At 63.5% G+C, this 26316-nt stretch overlaps 1 protein-coding gene across 4 annotated transcripts in view; it reads left to right on the plus strand.

Moving 5' to 3' along the window:
- Positions 1–18125: 18125 nt before the first annotated feature.
- The window catches only part of BRF1 (BRF1 general transcription factor IIIB subunit), a gene marked incomplete at its 5' end in the record, with an annotated part of 41233 nt that continues 33042 nt past the window's right edge, over positions 18126–26316 (plus strand). For all 4 annotated transcript variants that reach the window (XR_013996354.1, XM_081097579.1, XM_081097577.1 and 1 more), the window contains one exon: positions 18126–18309. Coding sequence is in view for 3 of the 4 variants with exons in the window: in XM_081097579.1 (XP_080953705.1) it covers positions 18126–18309 (184 nt within the window). The remainder of the gene's footprint in view (positions 18310–26316) is intronic.

Below are 26316 nucleotides of genomic sequence, written 5' to 3' on the forward strand. Positions count from 1 at the left end.
TGTGCCCCAAAGGGGCCGTCTGGCCCTCGCCAGCCAGGTGAGGAGCCAGGTGGAGAGCCTGGGAGAGCTCAGGCCCGGGGGACAGAGGCTGCGGCCACTGGCCGAGCACTGATGACCCTGAGGACGCCAGGCCCCTGGTTTTCAGCCCTTCAGAGGCAAGGCCCGCGGAGCACCCCACCTTCCCTAGAGCTCCTGGGCCAGTGCCCCCCGGTCAGGGGCCAGGCCAGTCCTCGGGCTGGTGCCGGCGGCACGGCAGCCGCGGGGAGAGCGCACGGCCTGGTTCCGGGGCTTCTGTCCAGGACGGGGAGGCGACAGCTGCCAGGGAGCAAATCTTTTGTTAACCCTCAGCTGAGGCTGCTTTCCCATTGGTTGTTAGAGCGGGGGGGGGGGGGGGGGGCGGGGGACAGAGAGGAAAAGAGAGAACCATCCATGTGTCCATGTGAGAGAGGGGCAGCGACTGCTTGCCTCTCGCAGGCGCCCCAGCCGGGACTGGGAATCACACCTGCAACCCAGGCACATGCTCTTGACCAGGAACCAAACCCACAGCCTTTGGTGGGCGGGCGACAGTCTAACTAACCACTGAGCACAGGGCCAGGCCCGGGAGCACACGCTGAAGGACAAACACGTGCCAGGCGGGCACGGGCTCGAGAGGCCAGAGGGGGTCTGGACAGGCCGTGCCAGGCTGGGCCACCAGAGCCCCTGCCAACCACAAGCGCATCTCGGCCGCCCACCACGCCCACCCTGCGCCTCCTCCCGTGCAGGCCCAGCACTGGGAGCCTGGGGAGGCCAGCCCGGGACTGGGGCCCACAGGAGAGGAACAGCCGCTCTGCGCCCCCCTAGGTCAGGGCCGTGCGGAGCGGGGCGGGGGTGGGAGTGGCGGGTGGACATGACCCCACCTCCTGCTGCTTGGACAGCCAGCAGGGACTGAGCGGGAGGAGGGCCGTGGGCTGCTCCGAGGGCCACCCGGCCACGCCTCTTCCCAGGCCTCTCGCCGGTGCTGTGGGATTTCCCACCCGCATTGCTGCCCCTGCCCTGGCTCCAGGGCCCGCGCTCTGCCGGCCCGGCTTCTCCACGGAGAGGCAGCGCCGGCACAGGGCGCCCAGTGCAGGCCCCGAGCCAGTGGGCGGCTGAGGTGGCAGCTGTCCCCACCCCGTGTCCTCTGCGGTGGCGACAGGGAAGGAGAGTCCGTCAGCGGGGCCAAAGTGCTGAGTGTGCCCCAGGCCAGGACGGCGGGGGGGGGGGGGGGGGCGTTTGGGAGCAGCCGGTCACCGCCTTTCCCAGGGACTGCTCTCCAGGAGGCGGCCAGGAGAGAGGGAACCAGGGTGGGCATCTCTCTCCCAGTGGACCCAGGCCAGGGCCCAGGACAGGCACAAGGACCCGCCAGACTCACAGACCCGCACCTGCCGCTGCCCAGACGACGGACAACGACCTTCCCGGCCGCCTGAGCTGCGCAGGTGCTGAGCCCAGCAGAACCCGTTCCGACCTGGTTCCTAGTAACAGCCTGACCCTCGAGGAGGGGCCAGAGGCCGTGCTGCTCTGGACCCCAGGCAGGTCCCACCCGCTCCCCCCTGGAGCGACAGGGAGAGGGGGAGGGGCAGACGCAGGAGACGCCCCAGCCCTGCCCCCTGCCCAGACCCAAGGCCACAGCCTCCCATCCCTGCAGGGACCTGCGAACAGCGCCTCCCTCGCTGGGTCGTGGCCACCACCCCGCAGCCCCCGCAGCGCCAGGAGAAAGACGCCCCGCTCCAGAGTCTCTACCACCCGCTCTGCCTGTTTACCACGCTCCCCGGGGGGCCCGTCCTGCCCCCGTACAGGACCTGCAGCTGCAGCCTGAGCTCCACGGGCAGGAACCCCTGGGCAGCGGGCACCAGGTGGGCAGCGTGCCTGCCTCGCCCGAGTGGACGAGGGTCGGTGTTCGCTGGAGAGGCCTGGACACACACAGTGCAGTGACCAGGAGCTCAGTCCGCCCCGACGGCCGCTCTCGCTGTGTGTCACACCCTTCACAGTCTGCCGGGACGGAGGACACCACGCCACCCCAGCCAGGAGGAACCAGCTCTCACCCCGGGCACGCACGTTCCGGCCCCCGCAGAGCCGTCTGGCACCGACTGAGCACATGCTCTCCCCCCCGGCACCGGGAGCCCATGGACACGGACAGACGCGGGAGCCAGCCCGGGGGGGAGGGGCTGCCACAGCCTGGGTCCCAGCAGGAGTCCCACTTCATGCACCACGAGGGCACACCCGCCAGGCACCCGCACAGCGGTGGGCAAGTGGGCGGCAGCTATGGCCAGGCGCCCGGAGGCCCAGTCCACAGGCCGTGCGCCCCTAAGTCAGCTTCCTCAGTCTCTCCTGGATGCAGCGCCCCCTCCCAGGGGTGCCAGGCTGCACCCAGCTCGAACCCTGCCTCCCCCACCCATCCACTCGCTCCTGCAGGCAGCCAGCCCAACCTCAGTCCAGCACCATCCTCCCAACACACTCCCTCGAAATAGATCAGCGACTTCCCCAAACTCAAGCGAGCCCACATCCTGAGCACGGCATCTTCGCTCAACGACAGGCACGGCGGCCAGCAGCTCCTCCGCCCAGGCTCTGGGCAGGACTGGGACCCGCCCGCCCCTCCACGGAGCCGCCCCAGCAGCGCCTCGCCCAGGACACGGACAGTGCGGGAGAAAGGTCTGAACTGCCACTCTTCAGGGACACGCAGAGCCGGCCCGTGGGAGGGGCTACGTGGGCCGGTGTTCTGGAAGTGGGGAGACAGAGAACGGGGCAGGCACAGCCGCAGAAAGAGGCCGAGAACTTTCCAGAATAATGGCGGGCGGAGAAGCCACAGAGTCAACAACGGGAAAGCAGCTCGAAAACCCCCTGCATTTGGGAACTAAGAAACTGAAATATCCCATCAGGTTAAAGAAAGGATAACGGGAGAAAGCACGGATAAGGTAACGGGTGACAGACACGTGCCAGCAGCGAGGGACCCACGCTTCCCGGCGGTGAACGTGGTGGGCCGGCCGCCCTGGCTCCGTGGCCGAGCGTTGACCTGTGAGCCAGGAGGTCAGGGTTCGATTCCCCGTCAGGGCACAGGCCCGGGTCATGGGCTCGACCCCCAGAGTGGGGCGTGCAGGAGGCAGCCGGCCCACACTCCTTCTCATCATTGATGTTCTCCATCCCTCTCTCCCTCTCCCTTCCTCTCCCAAATCAATAAAAAATGTGTATTTTTTAGAAAAGTGTTTGATTGCATTCAACACCCCCTCGCAATGAGCAGAGCGTGAAGCCTGAGGAGCAGCCATCACAGCCACGGGAGAGCTAAGACCGAGGGGACAACGGCCGGGATGGCAGCAGCTGGTGGCTGGGCCACGGTGCCGCCACGTCAGGAAACCGGCCATTTCTCACGGAGCCGACACCGGCCGCCGGCCAGCTGTTCCGGAGAAGAGAGAGGACACAGCCCCGCAGCCTGTGCCCCGTGGTCCCAGCAGTTTGAACACAATAGCCCGACCTGGAAGCAGCCCAAACGCCCAACCCCAGCCGTAGGTTTAAAGGGAGCTCGGCGGGCGCCTTCAGTGGCCACAGTGGCCGCAGGACGAGGCCAGGCCTGGAGCTGAGGTCCTGGAACTGGGGGGTGGGGGGGACACACCCCTGCAGGGGTGCTGAGCCGAGATGCAGACCTCTGGCTGGTGGGGTGGCCGCTGGGCACCCAGCTGTCATAATGCATTTCCAGCTGAAGATCTGAGTGTAAACCGAACCTCTCTGACGCCCTCAGACAGGCCAAGGGACGGACAAGGAGGCCCCAGGGGAGCGCGGGAGCACCTGGCTGGTGTGGCTTAGTGAGTGTCGCCCCGCGCACCAAAACGGTGCAGGTTTGGCTGCTGGTCAGGGTACATGCCTACGTTGCGGGTTCGATTCCTGTCGGGGCACAAGCGGGAGGCAACTGATGGGTCTTTCTCTCCCAAATCAGTGTTTCTCTCTCTTTCCCCCTTACTCTCTCTCTTAAAAAATCAATAAAATCATATATATTTTTTAAGCGTAGCTCTGGCCCTAGCTGGTGTGGTTCAGTGGACAGAGCGTCAGCCTGTGGACTGAAGGGTCCCGGATTCAACCGGTCAAGGGCACATGCCCAGGTTGTGGGCTCGATCCCCACTAGAGGGTGCGCAGGAGGCAGCTGATCAATGATTCTCATCACTGATGTTCCTATCTCTCCCTTCCTCTCTGAAATCAATAAAAATATATATATTTAAAAAGTGGGGGAACAGTAGCATGTGAACAGATGTCCAAGCCCAGAAACTAACCATCAACACGGGAACCTCAGCAGGGGAAGGGCAACGGGCTATCCAAGGTGACCAGGCTCTGCTGGGGTCTGGGGCGGGGGGGCTCAGGGTGAGGGGGAGGAGCGCTGTGTCACCCCAAGGGAATCCACAAACCCACCACCACCCTCACCGCCGCCACCTGAGGGGATGAGCAGGAAAGAGACGAGGCCGGCCCAGCAGCAGCATGGGCCGCACACGGCCAAGGACACCGGTCGGAAGAGGGGGCCCCAACAAACCCAGGCAAAGGCCTCGCTAGCCCCAAGGAAGCTGCTGAGACGGAGCGGAGGAGGGGAATCGGGCAGAAGGGGAGGAATTTCCCTGACGAGGATGCACAGGTGCCTGCATCAGAGAGACGCAAATGAAAACCACGATACCATTTCACACCTACCAGTTGGCAAAAATTCAGCCAGGCAGAGTTGGCAAGAAGGCCGGAGGGGGCCGGCGCTGGCACAGCGCACTGGGAAGCTGCCTGAGAGTAACACTGGGCACCCCCCCCCAAAACCCCACTGCCAGCATGTGCGCACGGCGGGCCTGCCACCCACAGGCGACGCACGCAGGGGCAGGGGCTGGGGCAGGGGCAGGACGGAAGGCTGACAGCAGCCCAAACCGGAAACAAGCCAAAGGTCCCGACGGCAGAGGAGCACCTGCTGTCTGATGGGGTCACCCCAGAGGGACAGACATCGGACGGACGCCACTCAGAAACGTAGAGATCGGGCAAAATCGAGAGCAGAGAAAATCTGACCCCTTTCCCATAAGGCCCCGCGGAGCACAGCTCAGCCCAGCCTGGCGAGGACGCGCGCGCTCGGGACAGGGAGGGGCCGCGGCAGAGGGGTGTCCCCTGCAGTCGGCCACCTGCTCTGACCACCCTGATGGCAGCTCCCTGACACCCGTGCCATCCAGCCCAGACCCCACATCCCCGCACACAGGCCAAGTGGGCTCCTACTGCAGCTCCGAGGGGACAGCCCCCCACACCGCGCCGGCCTCTCCTGGATCGACTCTGTGGTCTGTCATGGAGCCCGGGAAGCTGCTGGAGACGCGGCCAGGCAGCCTGCGCTCTGCACGGAGTCTGGGGACACGTGGCCAGGAGGAGGCAAGCATGGACGAGGAGAGCATAAAAGGCCCAGGGGTGCTGGTGACCATGCAGAGGGGCAGGCAGGAGAAGCCGGGGGGTGGGGAGGGTCCAGGATGACCCCTGGCTGTGGGGCCCAGCGCTGGGGCAACTTCCAAGACAGGAAAAGGAGAGGAGTCCAGGCCGGGGAGAAACTCCGGAGCTTGGCTTCGAGGCCCACCCTGTCCACTAGCACAGCCGGGCCCTGAGCTCTAGGGGGTGGGGGAGCCCTCTGCACCCCCCACGCCTCACTCCGCAAGACCCACTGAGGGGCGACACCAGCCGCGTCCTGGGCCTGGATGGCACTCCGGAGCTCCCCCAGTAGCCCCCCCCCCCCCAAACGCTCCTCCCTGCGGCCCCTGCAGCCCCTGCAGCCCGCTGGCCATTCCAGAGCCAGCCCTGGTGCAAGCGCTTGTCTCCCCACCAGCCTGGAGTTTCATCAGCAGGAGCCACATCAGGAGGAAACAGCAGAGCTGAAGCTGAGACGGAGGAGCTGGGAGCGGAGTGGAGTGGGGCTGGCCACAACGCTGGCCCGCGGACAAGCCTGGTCCAGCTGTGACCACTGGGCGAGGGGCTTCCCCCAGGTGGGACGCGAGTGTCTTTTGCGACAGGACCCTAACCGCAGGCTGCAAAGGGCAGGGACATGTATAGGCAGCCGGCTCCAGATTACCAGGCACAGTGCAAGTGTGGGGGGACTCCCGACCCCAGGACCGCGGCGGATGAAGGATGTGCTGGTGAAGGCACACGATCGCGGCCCCAGGTCTGGGTGTCCTCTGGACAGGGCGCCCTGGGGGTCACTCCCAGGCCACTCAGACCTCACAGTGCGGCTGGGTGTAAAAGGAATCCGTGGTACCCAGTGGGGAGGAGACGGCCTGGGTCAGCTCCTCCTGCGCCCACCCCATCCCTGGGCGCCCACCAGGTGAGCGCCCCGGACAGCCTGCGAGACGGCCCTGGGGCACCTCCGCGCTCGGGGGCAGGGACGCGTGTGTCCACAAAGGGGCGCAGACGTCCCGGCCCGCGCGCCTAGTCCCGGGAGTTCCCAGACGGAGGTCCCGGGGGGAGGCCCCGGCTGGGGGCCCCGGCGCGAGGTCCCGGTGGCCGGTCCCGGGCGGGGGCCCCGGTGGCCGGCAGGTGCGCGCGGGAACAAAGCGCGGGCAGGGCGGCGGCGTACCTGGGCACGCAGCTGGGGCTGGAGCCGTCCACCTCCCAGGTGGCGAACAGGTTCATGGGCACCGGCGTGTTGAGGGCGGCGGGCGCGCCGGCCAGGCCCAGGCGGCCCCGCTCGGCCATGGCGCCGGCCCCCCGCTCCTCGGCGGTCTGGAGCTGCGGCCGGGCCGCGGACGCGCGGCGGCGGGCGGCGGGCGGGCCGGGGCGGAGGGCGGTGGCGCGGTCACATGGCGGTTGGGCGGCTGGGACGGCCGGGCGGGCGGCGGACGGGCCCGCGGGCGGCGACCAAGTGCAGCCGCCCCGCCCCGCTTCGCGCGCCCCCGCCGGCGGGACCGCGCCGCGCGCCCCCGGGGCTGGGACCGCGCGCCGCAGGCGCCGCCGATTGGCTGGGCGGGCGCGCGCTCGCACCTCAGGCCCAATCACGGCCCGCGGGCGCCCCCCGGAAGTGAGGTGAGCGCACACCCGCCCCGCCGGCGCCGCGCGAGGACCCCACCCGCCCCCGCGGGAGCGCGCGCCCGCGCCTGCGCACAGGCCCCGCCCCACGCCCCGCCCCGCCCCGCCCCCCGGGAGCGGCGGATGGGCCGAGCGGGACTCGGGTCCTCCCGCGGGGGCGCCCACCGAGCGCGCTTCCCGGACCCCCCCCCCCGGAGCAGTCGCGGTCCCCAGGCACCAGCCCGGGTTCTGCGCGTCCCGGAGCCCGCCGTGCCCTCCTGTCCCGTCTCTCCCACGAACCTCCAGACCGCCGGGCCCCTCCGGTCCCCCACGAGGCCTGGCGGGCGGCGGGGGGACGCGGAGCAGCGGGAGAACCTCGGTCGCCCGCCCACAGCCCCGCCCCTGGAGGGGTTTCCGCGTGCGGAGCCCTGGGGCACCCCCCCCCCCCCCCCCCCGCTCCCGCTCGGAAGGTGGCACTGAGCCCCGTGAATCCCCTCCGGTTCCTTATGCGCCGGAGCCGCCTCATTATCCAGCGGCGCCCTTTCTGCGTGTTTCACCGAAGACGAGAGAAATGTCTGGGTGCAGGGCAGGCCTGGCCGGGGACCCCAAGTGAACTTGGGGACCCAGGCTAGCAGGGGGCGGTGGGCGGAGCTGCCACCCGGCCCACAGGTCGGGCAGGGGAAAGGTCCCGGAACCGACAGCTGGGTTTGGGGGCCGAGGAGTCCCCTCCCCTAGCCCTGGCGGGTCTGGTCAGTGGCCAGGGGCTGAGATTTGGGGAGAGCTCCCCGAATCACACCGCTGCTCTTCTCCCCGCCCTGTGCGTCCTGTGGTCTCCAATAGTTTTGCTGAAATGAACCAAATCCACGTGCTCCCACGGCCCCCAGGGCCGCTGCCGTCCTCCCCCGCCACCCACCCCCTCGCAAGGACCCCCCTCCGGCCTCCAGCTGTAACCCGCTATCTGGAGCGGAAAACAGCTGCGGCCGCTCCAAGCCAAGGGCGCGCTCGGGAGAGAACAAGAGGAGCTGTGTCTCCCACGTGTGCCTGCCCCTTTGGGGGCGCAGCTGACAGCCTGGGGGCTGTGCCGCTCGGCCAGCTGACGGGGTGTTGTCTTACAGGGCTGCTCCTGCCCCTGGCACCTGTGGGTCTTGTACCTACGAGACAGGGCGTTCAGGGGGAGGGTGGCAGCCCCTGGCGAGGACGGGCTGCCGTGGGTGACAGCGGGAGACACACACCCATCGACAGACAGCGCGGGCAGATGAACGGACCGCCTGGCGCTGTGTGTCACCAGCGTCGCCCCCTGGCAAGGAGGGCAACAACCGGGGGTCACGTGAGGAAGTCGGGGTGACTAAGCCGTGCACACAGGGGCCTGACACCGGTTGCTGGCGGGCGGCCCCCGTGGAGCTGGGGGGCTCCTCCGCACCAGGCACCCTTGGGAGCCTGTCCCGGCCGCAGCCGCCCGGTCCCATCCCCATTTGACTGTTGGGGAAACAGGCCCAGGAGGTTAGGCACCTGCCACAGGGAGGAGCCAGGGAGGTGGCGGCACACAGTCCGTCCCAGAGCCCCCCCCAGCCCCCCGTCCCCGCCCAGGTCACCGTGACAGTGAAAACGCTTAAACGCTTGCCTGGCTGGTGTGGCTCAGTGGCTGAGCCTGAACCCATGACTCAGGAGGTCGAGGTTCAATTCCCGGCCAGGCCCGGGTGGTAGGGGGCACGCAGGAGCAGCTGATCCATGATTCTCTCTCATCATTGATGTTTCTCTCTCTCTCCCTCTCCCTTCCTCACTCTGAAATCAACAAAAACACATTTCAAACGAATTAAAGAAATGATAAACCCTGGGCGAGGCGGGGACGCAGACAGAGACACGTGTTCACGCTGTGCTGGGGCTCCGCGCGCGCGCGTGTGTGTGTGTGTGTGTGTGTGTGTGTGTGTGTGTTTGTTTCAGCTGGGACCATGTGGGCACCAACATGGTGGTGGTGAGGCTGGGGCCCTCTCTTTTCCAAACGCCCCACGCGGACAGACGCCGCTCTGGTGGCCGGAGGTGTGTTTTTGGCCGGAACCTCCTGCGTGCCTGGTTACCTTCTGTTTGAAAGTGACTGTGTTCATCCTCCTCCGGTGGACGCGGGTCCCAGGCGGGTGCCGTGGCGGCAGGAGGACACCCTCCCGGTGAGCCTGGCATGGGTGACACCCCCGAATGCGTGGGGCACACCTGGTCCTTCTGGTGGCTGTTTCTTTGAAGCAGGAACTTACTTCAAGAGGAACCCCCCTGGCCCTAGCTGGTTTGGCTCAGTGGATAGAGCGTCAGACTTCGGACTGAAGGGTCCAACGTTCGATTCCGATCAAGGGCACATACCCGGGTTGTGGGCTTGATCCCCAGTCGGGGGCGTGCAGGGGGCAGCCAATCAACAATTCTCTCTCATCATTGATGTTTCTAACTCTCCCTCTCCCTTCCTCTCTGATCAATAAAAATATTTTTTTTAAAAAAAGAGGAACCCCCTGGACAACGGGGTGGCTGGGTGTGGTTGGGTTGGAAGCCAGAGGGGAGTGCTATCCAGAGCCCTGGGGTCCCAGGAGAGCACCTTGAAAGCCGTTGCTCAGGGGTCCGTGTGCCCCTTTCCAGCCGTGTTTTTACGAGTAAATGAATTAAAGCCTCAGACTTCCCGCGGAGGTGTGCAGGGCGGAGCCCACCTGCACAGTCAGGGTCACGACTCTGATCCTGCAGGTGCTGTGGGTTCCTAAGGGGAGGAGACACTGTTTCCACGGCAGGAAGTGCGTCCCCAGCTGGTCTGGCTCAGTGGATAGAGCACCGGCCTGTGGATTGAAGGGTCCTGGGTTCCATTCTGGTGAAGGGCACGTACCTCAGCTGCAGGCTCCGGGCCCAGGTCCGGGCATGCGGGAGGCAACCAATCTATGGGTCTCTCTCATATTGGTGTTTCTCTGTCTCTCCCTCTCCCTTCCGCTTTCTCTAAAAATCAATGGGAAAGAAATATCCTCAGGTGAGGCTAAAAAAAAAAAAGAAAGAAAGAAGAGGAAGGGAGGTGTGGACAGAGGCGGAGTCGGGAAGGGGGAGGCAGGGGGAGGGGTTTGGGAGGAAGAGTCCGCAGGCTGGCAGCTAGGATGGGTGAGAGTGTGACGTGAAGAGGGTGTGCCACTGGCCTGAGGGACAATGGGGAGGGGAAAGGGGAAAGGGTGAGGCACGCCATACCAGGGGCAGGGGACGATGTCTTTAATGGGCATGTGAATAATCATACTGACAGGGGACACCGGTGGCACCGCCCACTGGAGGCAGGTATCGGGGAGACGGAGGAGGGGGGCAGCATGCGGGGGGCTCCTCACAGCTGTGACTCACAGGCCTGGCCAGCACAGGAGGCGGGGCCGCCGGGGAGCCGGGGACGGGGTAGCAGGAGTGGTCGCCGGTGCGCGCCTTCTGAATGAATGAGGGAGGCCTCCCCAAGGAGATGCTGAGCCAGAGGCGGGCGCCCACCACTCCCACCACCAGCGGGCGGTAAGTCAGGTGCAAGACGAGATGCTGTTTGCAACAGAAACAGAGAACAAAACACAAGAAGTTAGGAAATGTTAAATCCCTCCCTAGGTTTACTCACTCTTCTCCCCTGTACCTGAGCTACGATTTTTAAAAAATATATATATATTTTTATTGATGTCAGAGAGGAAGGGAGAGGGAGAGAGAGGTAGAAACGTCAACCATGAGAGGGAATCATCCATCGGCTGCCTCCTGCACGCCCCACACTTGGGATCGAGCCTGAAACCCAGGCAGGTGCCCTGACCGGGAATCGAACCGTAAGCTCCTGGTTCACAGGTCGATGCGCAACCACTGAGCCACCCTGGCGGGCTCAGCTGTGATTTTCATCCAAGTGCTAATTTGGAAACGGTCCACGAGTTCTCAGGTGTTTACAGAAAACCGAGCACATGAACTGGACGCGCTTGCCACCGAGGAAGAGGAAGGGCCGCGTCTGCTATGAGGCGGGAGTCACCAGGTCCCGGGAGCGGGCGGCGCTGAGGGCGCGTGGTGCGAGCTGCAAGGCCACCGTGAGGGGGAGGACAGGTTACCCCAGAACATGGTATTGGGACACAGGTTCGACTTCTTTTTCTTTAAAGATTTAAAAAAAAAAATTGATTTTGAGAGGGAGAGGAAGGGAGAGGGAGAAAGAGCAACCCATGTGAGAGCAAACCATTGTCAGCTGCCTCCTGCCCTCTCCCTACTGGGGACCGAGCCCCCAACCCAGGCCAAGTGCCCGGACCGGACCGGGAATCGAACTGGAAACTCTCTGGTTCATGGGACGACGCCCAGCCACACCAGCCAGGGCTAGACTTTTTTCTTTCTTTCTTTCTTTTTTTTTTAGCTGAACCTTTACTTCACTCCTTATACCAAAATAAATTCCAGATGGAGCAGAAATGTAATCATGAAATATGAAACTATAAAATCTCTAAAAGTTGGAAAAATCGTTTCTCATCCTGGACGAGGAGGCCCCGGGTCAGCTAAACTGGGGGAAACGGCCGCAGACATAAAAGACTGGCTTTTAAGGCAGAATGACTCTTACCCGCCAACAATCAGAAAAACCTGCAAAAGACAGGACCCCGCATTGCACATCCACTACTACAAACCAAATTAGAAATGACCATCCAATAAGAAAACAACGGCAGGAAGCACACAGCCCTCTTCCTAACGGTGTTAGGACATTTACGATGCTCTGTGCCCTTGAGGTCTTCCCGCCTGTGGTGTCTGCATGGGGGGCTCCGCACGCAGGGCCCGGCACTGGCAGCTGGAGGCTGGCCCAGGTGGGAGTATTTGCACCACGGAAATTGGCCAACGAAGCGCTGCTTGATTTACTGTTCTGTTTATGGACACACTTCTCAAGGGCAAGACCCAGGGGGCTCATCGAAGCACGAGAACTTGGCTCTCGGACTCCTGCCGGCTGCCTCTGACCCTGCAGTGGGCGCCGTGAGTGTTAGCGTCTCTGGGTGTTTATCTCCGGCAAACAAACCCTTTCGGGGCCAGGAAAGTGGTTTTTTAAAAAGCACTGAATGCAGTTCCCTTTCCCGGAACAAAGCACAGAGGCTCTGCAACAAAGAAGGGCAGAGGCAGCCCGGTTGTGTAGTGGCTTATCCCTCCCTTAGCCTGGGAGCCTTATCCCTCCCTCCGCCCTCCCGGGCCCCTCCCCCCAACACACACTCCCGGAGGTACAGCTGCATCCAACCGCACACGTTCAAATCCCCACCGGGGAGCCGGCTCCGCTCCCCAAGGCCTAAGCTGACGGCACATGGATGGGGAGCGAGGCGGGCACCCCAGGCTCAGCCGCCCAGACTCCACGTCTTCACAGACAGTAGCCTCTGTCTGCCACCAGGTCCACCGCCAGGTCATCCTAATTTTGGGTCAGCCAGTGGCTCAGCTGTATTTCTGGGTCGCATCTGTGTGGTTCCACATGGAGCAGCATTTGGTTTTTGGTTTTTGTTGTTTTTAATATTTTTTCCCCCTTTATTTCAGAGAGGAAGGGAGAGGAAGAGATAGAAATATCAATGATGACAGAATCATCGATCGGCTGCCCCCTGCATGCTCCCTACTGGGGGTCGAGCCCACAATTTGGGCATGTGTCCTCCACCAGAATCGAACCCAGGATCCCTCAGTCCACAGGCTGACGCTCTATCCACGGAGCCACACCGGCCAGGGCTGGCTGTTATCGCTTTTTAATTTGACAATCTAAGGAAAAGAGATTAGTGCCCCTGACTAAATAGACAGGTATTGCGTGTTTAAAAATTTGGGGGGGGGACACAGGCTGAAAATGGCTGACGTAGCCGTGGCCGATGCGGTTCCGTTGGTTGGGCACTGAAAGGTTGCTGGTTCGATTCCCTAGTCAGGGCACATGCCCTGGCTTCTGGCTCAGTGCCCGGGAGAGGGCTTGCAGGAGGCCGCTGACAGATCCATGTTTCTCTCTCTCTCCCTCTCCCTCTCCCTTCCTCTCTCTCTCTAGAAATCAATAAAAACTCTTCTTTTAAAAAGTATTTTTTTATTGATTTCAGAGAGTAAGGGAGAGACAGGAACATCAATGAGGAGAGAGAATCATTGATCGGCTGCCTCTTGCACGCCCCCTATTGGGGATGGAGCCCCTGGTTCATAGGTTGACACTCAACCACTGAGCACACCAGCTGGACAATAAAAACTCTTTTTTAAAAAAACAGAAGAGGAGATGCTGACATAGGCCGGTACAGGCTGGCGCAGGCCCGGGTCAGAACACCGTGCACCTCGCGGCTGGCCTGCGCCCCGCTCCTCCCCGTGCAGGTGAGGCTCAGGGTGGCACTCCAAGGGCTGGGACCCGGAGCAGCCCTCGGCCTGCCGGATCCTGCAGGAGGAATCAGGAAGGCCCGCAGGGATGTGGGGACAGGGGAGTGCAGCATTGCAAGCAGCAGAATGTAAGCAAAGGGATGTCCGACGGCAGGAGATGAGCGGATGGCACACCCACCCGCGGCGCACGGGGTTGCCGGAGCGAGTCGCAGCCGGGCCAGTCTCCCTGTGAGCGGCTGTGTGACACCCGGGCTCAGGAAGAATGTGCCGAGGAGGGGCCTCGCGCTCCCCCCGCCGCGGAGAGCCCGGAACAAGGGGCACCTTTGTGTTGGATGTCTCTGTGCTTCCCACGACGGAAATGGTGTCGCAATGAGCCAGCGCACGAGCGAGCGCAATGTTGGAAGAGAGAGAAGAGGAGCAACAGAAGCCAGCAGAGGACGCTCGCGGGGAGTCACCGTGGCGGGTCCAACCCCAGTGCCTTTCACAGGGACACGGACGCGGTTCCTGGCTTCCCTGGGGTTTCCTCTCTTTGTATTTACTTACTTGTTTTATTGGTTTAAGAGAGGAAGGGAGAGGGAGAGAGAGAGAAACATCAATGATGAGGGAGAATCATGGACTGGCTGCCTCCTGCACGCCCCCCCTGGGGATGGAGCCCGAAACCCCGGGCAGGTGCCCTGATGGGGAATCGAACCATGACCCCCTGGTTCGTGGGTCGACGCTCAACCACTGAGCCACATCTTACAATTCGCAGAAGTGATTCTGGTCACCTTCCGCCAACGGAGGGAAGGGGTGCCCGAAGGCGGGCCGTGCGCTGGCACCAGAGGAGGTGGGAGGGTTGTGCACTTTCGGGCCCTCGGAGACGGGCCGCAGGGCACTTTTCAAAGATTTGCGTCCGCTGTGAGGGGCAGACAGGGCTTCTGGTCACAGGCGGGAAGGCCATGGGGTCTGGGCCCACGCCCACGCCCACACCCCGGCCTGGCCTGGCTGGTGCTGTGAGGTGGAGAGGGAGGGGGCAAGGGCCGCGGGGCAGGTGGCCTCGCAGGCCTTGGCCGCCACTTGGGTTTGGGAGGAGGAGCAGAGAGGAGTGGAAACCAGCTCCGGTGCGGAGACTGCCGTTCCTCGGGAGAAAGAAAATTCCGCAGGGGAGCCCGGCCGGTCTGGCTCAGGGGTTGAGCATGGACCTGTGAACCTGGAGGTCAGGGTTCGGTTCCCGGTCAGGGCACAGGCCCGAGTTGCAGGCTCCATCCCCAGTGGGGGGCGTGCAGGAGGCAGCTGATCAGTGATTCTCTCATCATGGATGTTTCTATCTCTCTCTCCCTCTCCCTTCCTCTCTGACATCAATAAAAATATATTAAAAAAAGAGAAAATTCTGAAGGGGAGACTAAGAACAGAAAGCAACACACACACACACACACACACACACACACACACACAAACAGGAGTGTGTCAGTGAGGCGGGCAGTGCGGGGACTTGGCTGTTAAACAACCAAGTCGCACAGGAAACTTCCAGGTGCTGCAAAGAGCGAGATTCACCCTGACATCTCCCACCTTACAAACTAGAAGGGAAAATTAAACCCTAATTAGGCCCTGGGTGGTTGCTCAGTGGTTAGAGAGTCAGACCGCACACTGAAGGGTTGCGGGTTTGATTCCCAGTCAAGGGCACCTACCTGGGTTGCAGGTTTCATCCCTCGCCCCAGTGGGGTGCATGCAGAGGCAACCAATTGACGTGTGTCTCTCACATCGATGTTTCTCTCCCCCTCCCTCTCTCCCTCCCTTTCACCCTGTCTGAAAATCAATGGAAAAAATATCCTCGGGTGAGGATTATCAAAAAGCAAAAACCCTCATTAGGCAGAAGGAAAAACATGATAAAATCAGAATGGAAATCAGTGAAAGAGGAAACAGGAAAAAGAAGAAAACCAATGGTCCTGGCTGCTTTGGCTCAGTGGGTAAAGTGTCGGCACATGGATCAAAGGGTCACAGGTTCGATTCCCAGTCAACGGCAGGTACCTGGCTGCAGGTTTGATCCCTGGTCCTGGTCAGCCCTGGTCCTGGTCAGGGCACGTGCGGGAGGCAACCAATTGATGTGTGTCTCTCATATCGATGTTTCTCTCTCTTTCTCTCTCTCTCCCCCTTCTCCCTCCCTTCCACTCTCTCTCTCTAAAGATCAATGGGAAAAATATCCTCGGGTGAGGATTAAAAAAAAAAAAAAGAAGTAGAAAAACCAATAAACCAAATACGGTTCTTTAAAAAAATAAAAAATATATATAATTGATTTCAGAGAAGAAAGAGGGAGAGAGAGACAAAAACATCAATGATGAGAGAGAACTGGATTCGAACCTGGGACCCTTCAGGCTGTAGACTGATGCTCTATCTATTGACCCAAACCATCTAGGAAAGTCAGTAGAATGGAGGATCTTCTAGGCTAATGGGGAAAATAAAGAGACAAGACAAAAATGACCCATGTTAGTAACGTGAGTGTGAGAGGGACAGGAGGAGCATTCAGCTCATTTGATAAGCTTTATGTGCGCTTACCCAATAACCGTTGGGTCCAAGAAGAATTCAAAGGGGAAACTTATAAATTATACATTTTAATCCGTGCAGTTTTTGTGTGTCGGTGAGGCCTCAATAAAGTTGTTTAAATAAAACCACAAGCTGGGCTGGTGTGGCTCAGTGGTTGAGCATTGACCTATGAACCAGGAGGTCACGGTTCGATTCCCGGCCAGGGCACATGCCTGGGTTGCGGGCTCGATCCCCAGTGTGGGGCGTGCAGGAGGCAGCCGATCCATGATTCTCTCTCATCATGGATGTTTCTATCTCTCTCTCCCTCTCCCTTCCGCTCTGAGATCAATAAGAATAAATAAAAAATATTTAAAAAACAAACAAACAAACACCCAGATGGCAGCATGGAGGGGAAAAGGAGAAAAGACAGAGGAGGAGGCGTTGGGGATGTGGTAAACACCTAACACAGGTGCCCTCGGAATCCAGGGAGAGGAGCGGAGAGAGCCGTGCAGAAGCCACACAATCCGCGTAAGTAACAGAAAGTCATGTAGGAACACCCTAGCCAAACTGCTGAAAATAGAAGTTTTAAAAGCATCCAGGGGGGAAAAAAAGGTACATTATCTTCAAAGTGCAATAAAACGACACAATGAAGTGATGGAAGCAAGAGGGCAGTGGAAGGGGGTCTTTAAAGTGCCCAAGACATTGGCAGCCCGCCTCGGGCTCTGTCCTAGGCCACTCCGGCCCCTCCCCTCCCTCCAGCCGCCCAGCTGCTCCCACCAGCGCCCCCGCCTCCCAAGGCAGCTGGGGAGCTTGGCCATGCCACACTCGGGATGCCGGTCCAGCTCCCCACACCCTCTCTTACCGTCCTCATCCCGGTGGCACCTCTTGGCACTGTGGGCTTTGGTAGCTCCCCAGCCCCCTTCAACCCCCCACCGCCCACCCCCTCCCGGTGTGGCTCCCTGCTCCCCACAACTCCCTGCCTGCATTGCTGCAGGGCCACCGGCGTGGTGCCCACCTGGTGCTCCTCTTGAGTTTTCCTTATTTATTTATTTACTTATTTATTTAATATGTTTTCACTGATTTCAGAGAGAGAAAGGGAGCGATAGAAACATCAATGATGATCATCATCAATCGCCTGCCTCCTGCGCACCCCCTACTGGGGATGGAGCCTGCAACCCGGGCATGTGCCCTTTCCTTGGCTGAGAATCGCACCCTGATCTCCTGGTTCATGGTTCGAGGTTCAACCACTGAGCCACCCAGCCGGGCCTCCATTGTCCTTTAGAATGTTCTCGCGTGTAGTGGGGTATCTCTTCCCTCGACTTCAGGACCAGCTCATCGAGTTCTCCGAAAATCTCGTTGTCCTACGATGGGGGTTCAATCGACTTTACCGCTGAGTCGTGGGGAGTTCCTGTATTTACAACTTTGCCAGTTTTCTGATTTAGTTTAAGCTCCCGTCAGCTCCTATGGCTAAGATTCAAAGTCTTTAAAAAATGCAGCCTTGCACGTTTCTTTTTAGGGTTATTCCCAGGGCCGTCAAGGGTGTTGGGACCCCTGAGAATGGCCAGCGTGGGTGGGGGGACACGACATGTAACTGTCACGGGTGACCGCAGGTGGCGGAGTCCTGTGGGGACAGACAACAGGGACCGGGGCGCATGGGGGTGCAGGGACGCGACAGGAACAGCTCGCGGAGCCCGGGAGAGCCATGCGGCCGCGGCCAGCACAGATGCTCCGCTTGTCAAAGCCCGTCCGGGGCCCCGCCCACCACTCTGGCCCCGCCCACAGCTCCCGGTCCAGTCACCGGCCGCGCTCACCACTAACGGCTCGCCCACCGCTTCAGGCTCCCCAAGCCACGCCCACCTCTCTGGTCCCGCCCCGGGCCCCGCCTCCCTCCAGATTCCCGTCCAGTCACGGGCCGCGGTCACACCCAGGCCCCGCCCACCACTCTGGTCCCGCCCCGGGCCCCGCCTCCAGGTTCCCGTCCAGTCACAGGCCGCGCTCCCACCCAGGCCCCGCCCCTCCTCCCGAGACCGTCGCGCTGCCGCGAGGCCTGCTACTTTGCGGTGTTTGGACGGTGGCCGCGCTGGGGCTCCGAGGTCGCGGGTTCGAGTCGTCGCGTCTCCTCGGTCTTGGCGCCAGTGCCCGTCTCCGTCCTGCAGGCGCGGCAGCTGCTGACGGTGCGGCGAATCTGCCGCTGCGAATCGGCGGGCGCGGCGGCGGACGAAGCCTCGCGAGAGTCTGGGCACGGGCGCAGCGGCGGGAGCGGCGGGCCGAGCGGCGGGTGAGCGGCGGGCCGAGCGGCGGGAGCGGCGGGCCGGACCCGCGGAGCCGCCGGCATGACGGGCCGCGTGTGCCGCGGCTGCGGCGGCACTGACATCGAGCTGGATGCCGCGCGCGGCGACGCCGTGTGCACCGGCTGCGGCTCGGTGCTCGAGGACAACATCATCGTGTCCGAGGTGCAGTTCGTGGAGAACAGCGGCGGCGGCTCGTCGGCCGTGGGCCAGTTCGTGTCGCTGGACGGTAGGTCCGGGACCGGGCCGGGGCGGGGGGAGCCGCGAGCTCTGCGGCGCGATCTGGGGGTCGTAACGGAATTTCCAACCCGGGGGGCGGGGCGTCCGCCCCGAGACCACCGCGCGCCCCCGCGGCTCCGCTGGGAACCGGCCCCGCGTGGACTCAGACCCCGGCCGCCGAGGCCGCCGCGGTGTCGCCCTCCCACCCCCGGGCCACCGCGGAGCGCGCCCGCCCCCTGTCGTGCCCGCGTCGGGGACCGGATGGACGGTTCGCCACCCCGGGGAGGCGTCTGTCCCCGCGGGGGGCCTCGGAGGCTCGCCCAGGCGGTGGCGCTGCCGGCGCTGGGTCTGGCTGGGCAGCGCCCGTCGGGTCCTGGGCACCGCTGGTGGCAGGAAACTAAGCCGGGCGCCGGGGTGGGTGCTGCGAATGGGGCTGCCGACAGCACCGTGGCGGGTTCCTGTGGGCGGACGGTTCTCTCCCCTCGTGCTTCCCAGGGGCGGGGTGGCGGGGTGGCGGGCAGCTGCTCGCTCACTTCCCGCACACCGACCCCCGGCTCCCGCACACTGACCCCCGGCTCCCGCACACTGACCCCCGGCTCCCGCACACCGACCCCCGGCTCCCCGCACACCGACCCCCGGCTCCCGCACACCGACCCCCGGCTCCCGCACACCGACCCCCGGCTCCCCGCACACCGACCCCCGGCTCCCGCACACTGACCCCCGGCTCCCGCACACTGACCCCCGGCTCCCGCACACTGACCCCCGGCTCCCCGCACACTGACCCCCGGCTCCCGCACACTGACCCCCGGCTCCCGCACACTGACCCCCGGCTCCCCACACACTGACCCCCGGCTCCCGCACACTGACCCCCGGCTCCCCGCACACTGACCCCCGGCTCCCGCACACTGACCCCCGGCTCCCGCACACCGACCCCCGGCTCCCCGCACACCGACCCCCGGCTCCCGCACACCGACCCCCGGCTCCCCGCACACTGACCCCCGGCTCCCGCACACTGACCCCCGGCTCCCGCACACTGACCCCCGGCTCCCCGCACACTGACCCCCGGCTCCCCGCACACTGACCCCCGGCTCCCGCACGCTGACCCCCGGCTCCCGCACGCTGACCCCCGGCTCCCCGCACGCTGACCCCCGGCTCCCGCACGCTGACCCCCGGCTCCCGCACGCTGACCCCCGGCTCCCCGCACACTGACCCCCGGCTCCCCGCACACTGACCCCCGGCTCCCGCACACTGACCCCCGGCTCCCGCACACTGACCCCGTCTTCCCGCACACTGACCCCCGGTTCCCCGCACACTGACCCCGTCTTCCCGCACACTGACCCCCGGTTCCCCGCACACTGACCCCGTCTTCCCGCACACTGACCCCCGGCTCCCCGCACACTGACCCCCGGCTCCCCGCACACTGACCCCCATCTCCCGCACACTGACCCCCGTCTTCCCGCACACCGACCCCCGGCTCGCAGCATACCGATCCCTGGCTCCTCCACACCGACCCCCGGCTCCCCGCACACTGACCCCCGTCTTCCCGCACACTGACCCCGGCTGCCCGCACACCGACCCCCAGCTCCCGCACACCGACCCCCGTCTTCCCGCACACCGACCCCGGCTGCCCGCACACCGACCCCCAGCTCCCGCACACCGACCCCCGGCTCCCGCATACCGACCCCCGTCTTCCCGCACACTGACCCCGGCTCCCCGCACACTGACCCCGGCTCCCCGCACACCGACCCCGGCTGCCCGCACACCGACCCCCGGCTCCCGCACACCGACCCCCGGCTCCCGCACACCGACCCCCAGCTCCCGCACACCGACCCCCGTCTTCCCGCACACTGACCCCGGCTCCCCGCACACCGACCCCCGGCTCCCGCACACCGACCCCCGGCTCCCGCACACCGACCCCGGCTGCCCGCACACCGACCCCCGTCTTCCCGCACACCGACCCCCGGCTCCCGCACACCGACCCCGGCTGCCCGCACACCGACCCCCGTCTTCCCGCACACCGACCCCCGGCTCCCGCACACCGACCCCGGCTGCCCGCACACCGACCCCCGTCTTCCCGCACACCGACCCCGGCTGCCCGCACACCGACCCCCGGCTCCCGCACACCGACCCCCGGCTCCCGCATACCGACCCCCGTCTTCCCGCACACTGACCCCGGCTCCCCGCACACCGACCCCGGCTCCCCGCACACCGACCCCGGCTCCCCGCACACCGACCCCCGGCTCCCGCACACCGACCCCCGGCTCCCGCACACCGACCCCCGGCTCCCCGCACACTGACCCCGGCTCCCCGCACACTGACCCCCGGCTCCCCGCACACCGACCCCCGGCTCCCGCACACCGACCCCCGGCTCCCGCACACCGACCCCGGCTGCCCGCACACCGACCCCCGTCTTCCCGCACACCGACCCCCGGCTCCCGCACACCGACCCCGGCTGCCCGCACACCGACCCCCGTCTTCCCGCACACCGACCCCCGGCTCCCGCACACCGACCCCGGCTGCCCGCACACCGACCCCCGGCTCCCGCACACCGACCCCGGCTGCCCGCACACCGACCCCCGTCTTCCCGCACACCGACCCCCGGCTCCCGCACACCGACCCCGGCTCCCGCACACCGACCCCCGGCTCCCGCACACCGACCCCGGCTCCCGCACACTGACCCCCGGCTGCCCGCACACCGACCCCGGCTCCCGCACACCGACCCCCGGCTCCCGCACACCGACCCCCGGCTCCCGCACACCGACCCCGGCTGCCCGCACACCGACCCCGGCTGCCCGCACACTGACCCCGGCTGCCCGCACACCGACCCCCGGCTCCCGCACACCGACCCCGGCTGCCCGCACACCGACCCCGGCTCCCCGCACACCGACCCCGGCTGCCCGCACACCGACCCCCGGCTCCCGCACACCGACCCCGGCTGCCCGCACACTGACCCCCGGCTCCCGCACACCGACCCCCGGCTCCCGCACACCGACCCCCCGGCTCCCGCACACCGACCCCCCGGCTCCCGCACACTGACCCCCGTCTTCCCGCACACTGACCCCCGGCTCCCGCACACTGACCCCGGCTCCTGTGGCGCGCCAGCGGGGTGCCCCGAGGGAGAGCGCGTTTCCCTGATGCCTGGGATGTTCAGCAGCCGCCCCCTCCGTCTGTCCGGCTCTTGGCTGATTCTCTGAATTCTTGTTGGTTTTGCTGCAGTTGAGCTTTGCACGGTCTTTCCGAGTTCTGGTTAAAAACCCGCTGTTGGCCATGCGATTTGCAGAGCAGAAGGTGAACATCTTGACTAAAAGTTTCACTTCAAACATTTTTCTTTATTGATCTGAGAGAGAAACATGGACCAGCGGCCTGATTGGCTGCTGCAGCGCCCACAGCGGGATGGAGCCGCAGCGGCAGGGAGCCAGCTGGCGACCTGTTGGTTCGTAGGGGAGCTCACCGCTGGGCACCGGCCCGGCTGACAGTTGACATTTTTGTGCAGCCTGGTGGGTTTTTCTCCCTAGAGACATGTCGTGTGCGTTCTGCACTCAGACCCGTGGCGGCTTGCAGTTCACTTCACTCAGGTGTGGTGGGGGCGAGGCCCAGTCTGTGGGTGGCGCCCGGCCCAGCGTCCAGCGCTGCGGACTGTCCTCTCTGGACTTGCCTCGGCTCCCGTCTGTCCCCTTGGTCCCGTGCAGCCCCTTGGCTTACAGCCCTGCCTGCCTCCGCGCATTTGCCGTGAGTCGGAAGCCGCCGGCCCGAGTCCTCCAACTTCGCCCTCTTCCCGCTGCCGTGAGCTGCTGTGGGTCCTTCCCACCAAACCTGAGGATAAGAGTGTGTTTGCAAATAGACATGAAATGGTTTTAAAACATATATTTTTATTGGTTTCAGAGAGGAAGGAGAGGGAGAGAGAGAATCATGGATCGGCTGCCTCCTGTCCTCCCCACACTGGGGGGTCGCGCCCACAACCTGGGCCTGTGCCCTGACCTGGAGTCGAGCCTCTGCCTCCTGGGGCACAGGTTGCTGTTCGGCCGCTGAGCCACCGGGGGGCAGTTGGCCTTGTCACTGTGCTGTGTCCCAGGCCGTGGGCACAGTCCTCTGGCGCACATGCAGGTCCCTCTGCGCCTTGGCATTTGTGTTTCAGCGTAGAGCTCCTGTGCATCCTTCTTTTTAAAATATATTTGCATTGATTTCAGAGAGGAAGGGAGAGGGAGAGAGAGAAACATCAAGGATAAGAATCATGGCTCGGCTGCCTCCTGCACGCCCCCTCCTGGGGATGGAGCCTGCAACACTGGCAGGCGCCCTTGACCGCAATCGAACCCGGGACCCTTCAGCCCCCAGGCCGATGCTCTGTCCACTGAGCCACACCAGCTAGGGTTCCTGTGCATTCTTTCGGTATGACCCTAAGGTCCGGGCAGAACTATTGTCAATGTTCTGTCAATATTGTCAAAACTTTTAAAATTTTCATTTCACGTTTATTGCCAGTGTGTAGAAATATGGTTGATTCCTGTTGTTGGCCACGCTAGACTTCCAGCTCTCGGTTTCCTATGTAGGCAACCACTTTGTCTCTAAATAGTGGATGTTTTACTTCTTCCTTTTGTTTCTCTTTCTTGCCTTAGAGCAGACTGCCTGCCATCTGTAATCTGGAGAGCGTGGTCTCTCCCCATGCAGCATAATGTTACCTAGGGTGTTGGTACCTGTTCTTCTTTTAAAATTATTGGGAGAGAGAGAGAGAGAGAGAGAAACATGGCTTTGTTGTTTGACTTATTTGTGCATTCATTCGTTGATTCTTGTAGGTGCTGTGACCGGGGGTTGAACCCTCAACCTTGGCGTACTGGGACAATGCTCTAACCGTTTGAGCTACTGGGCCAGGGCTGGGTACCTGTTCTTTATTTGTAAAGTTGAGGACCTTCTCTTCTCCTGATTTGCTGAGAGTTTATCATGAGTGGATGTTGAATTTTGTTAGATAATTTTTCTGTTACTAACTGATACAATCATGGTTTTCTGGGGTAAACGCACATGGTCATGGGGTATCATTCTGTGTATGAGTTGTTGGATAGATTTGCTAATATATACATTTAAATATATTTTTTATTGATTTTTAGAGAGAGAGGAAGTGGGGAGAGAGAGAGAGAAACGTCATTGATCGGCTGCCTCCTGCACACCCCCCACTGGGATTGAGCCTGCAACCTGGGCCTGGGCCTGACCGGGAATCGAACCGTGACCTCCTGGTTCCTGGGCCGACGCTCACCTCTGAGCCTCGCCAGCGGGGCTGGATTTGCTCACATTCTGTGGGGTTTGTGTTTATATTCGTGTGGACCACTGGTCTGTGGTTTCCTGCACCGTCTTTGGCTTTGGTGTCAGGTCACGGGCCTCATGGGATCGCTGGGGCAGGCCCTTCCGTTCTGCCTGGAGGAGATGGGGGAGGCGGGTGGTTTTCTCCTGGACTGTGTGGTCGAGGTCACAGTGCAGCCTCGGGCCTGGAGGTTCTGCCAGAGGTTTTCACCTGCAGGTCCATTTCTGCAGTCGGTCTCTGCCTCCTGGAGGGCGTGGTCGGAGCGGTCGGAGCGCCGCAGGTGGAGGTGTGGGCCGGCTGGGTCTGCGCCGATGTCCCTTTCCTTTCCGCACGGTGTGCGCTCTCCCCCCGTCTCTTGTTTGAGAAGTTTATCAGCTTGATTGCGCTTTTCAGAGAACTGGCTTGGCTTTCGTTGGCTTTCCCCTTCTGCCCCTGCTTCCCCCACGCCTGTTCTTCTGGGTGACTGTCGGGCAGCTCCCGGGCTCCCGGGCTCCTGCTCATTCTTTGAGAGCCGAGTGGGCCGTTGGTTCAGGGGTTTGGTCCAGAACATGCCAATCAGCACCAGCGCCCAGGCTCCTGGCAGGGCTCCTGGGAGCGCCCGGTGCTCTGCGTCTGGGCCTTTCTGCGAGGCCCCAGGCCCGCTTCCTATAAGGTGCTCGGGACCAGCCGGTGTGAGTCCCGGGCTGGACGCGCGCACAGCGCCTCGCCGAGTGGGGGCGCCCGGGCCGAGTGCTTCAGCGGCTGGGCAGCCGCGGGTGAGGGGGCCGGGAGGCCGGGTGCTGAAGGCGCGGTGCCCAGGGAGGCCAGGTGGCCAGGCAGGGGCGGAGTGGGCGGCTGGGGCCTCACGGGTCCTGAGGAAGGGCCGGGCGGGACACGCCGTGTGTGTGTGTCGGGACCGTGGGCACCGAGCGGGCAGAGCAGGCTTCCCAGCGGGCGTGGGGGGTGGCTCCGTGTGGCGGGCGCTGCTGCGGGCCGTGCCGGCAAGTGAGGGCCTCGGGACAGCAGTGCTTCCTGGTGTCCCTCTGGGGTTGGTGACGCACCCGGCCCGGGAGCTTCACTCAGCAACTGGCTCTGCTTCCTCAGGGACTCCTCCTCCTGGAAGCCTGCCATGGTTTCCACAGCCACGGGGTCTCTAGGTCCTAGAGGTCTCCCAGGTATGAGTAATGAGGGCCACACGTCTGTGGTGGATGGCCCCCCACTAGTGGATGAGAAAGGCTTGCTGCCCGCCCTGCAGGGGTGCCAGCAGGTGGCGTACCTCTGCCACCGCCACCTGGCATGTGCCCACCATGAGGGGCTCCCCTGGCACAGCTGGCCTGGTGGCTGGGTCTGAGCTCCCGGCTGTGATGCTGCTGCGCCCCTCGGCGGCTCCCTTATCGGCGGCTCCCGTGGTCTTGTCAGTGTCTAGGGCACTGCGGGCCCCTGAGTGCCTCCCCTTCCAGGACCGCCCTGCTGCACCCCAGCCTCCCTTCCAGTCAGGCGGGTACAAGGGAAGCCGTGCGTGCTGTGTGCGGCCTCTCGGGTGCGGCCCTGCCGCTCTTATTCTCGGGGGGGGGGGGGGGGGTGTTGCTAGCTGTGGGCCCAGGCTCAGTGCCCAGCACTGGGCTCCCAGAGGAGAGGCAGGTCCCTCCTTGCTGCCCACAAGGGGGCGGGCGTGGCCTCACTGCCCGAGGCCGTGCCTCTGCCTCTCCCTCCAGCCCGGTGGAGCTTTTGTCACCGGATCTTGTTATAGAAACGCACATGGGGGCGAAGTAGAGGGCAGGGTGAAGGGCGTCTGAAGGGCGAGAATATCAGGTTTGGGCCGGAGAGGGGCCAGCGTCCTGGTCCTTGAGTGCTTTCCAGTCTTTATCTGTTGTAACCAAATCCGGGGTGCGGGGGAGGGGGGTGCTTGTGAGTAAAAGATACAGGTTGGTTCCGCAGGCAGGCCCTCCCTCCCAGCTGCCACTGACCTTCCTCGGGGAGGGGGCGGGTCAGGGAGATGCTCCGAGGCCATGCACAGAGAGCACTTGTGTGCATGCCTGTATACACGTGTGCAGGCCTGTATGCACGTGTGTAGTGTGTGTGTGCGCACATGTGTGCATGTGCAGGAGGAGCAGGACTTAGGAGGCAGCTCCCAGAGCAGGTGGAGCCAGAGCAGGGGACGGGCAGTCCACAGGAGAGCAGGGGACACACAGAAACAGGAGCAGGCCCGGCAGTGCAAGGGCATCTCGGGGGTGGAGGGTCAGGGAGAGGGAGGTGAGGTAGGGAGGGCAGGGTGGCGCCTGGCCAGGAGCCTCGGGCGTCCCTCTCTGGGCTTTGGAGCGTGTGGGGGTGGAGCCAGCCTGGGAGATGGCAACTTAACATAACACTGATCCCCCCCCCCAACTCGCCCAGCGTCTCAGCGGTGCCTGTGTGTAAGCAGGGAGGTGGCCGGGAGCAAGGCCCCTGGTGCCCAGTGCCTGGGGGTGGGGCTTCAGGGATGCAGTGTTATTCTCGCTTGTCAAAAGCACATAGCAGTTAATTAGAAGAGTGGGGTGGTTTTTTTCCCTAAAATTAAAATTGGGGGCTGCTGGAAACAGGCCACACGGTGACTGTCCCAGTCAGAGGCCTGTCCTGGTCAGGTGACTGAGTGAGCGCGGCCGGTGTCAGAAAGTTAGAAAAGGTCTCAGCCGCAGGCGCGAAGCGGCCAGGGTCCCAGCCGAGGGGGCGGGCACCCCGCTGGCTCTGCTGCGTCTGGAGGACACTGAGTCTGTG

This window comes from Myotis nattereri (assembly GCF_964212035.1).
Source record: "Myotis nattereri genome assembly, chromosome: 1".
Lineage (NCBI taxonomy): Eukaryota > Metazoa > Chordata > Mammalia > Chiroptera > Vespertilionidae > Myotis > Myotis nattereri.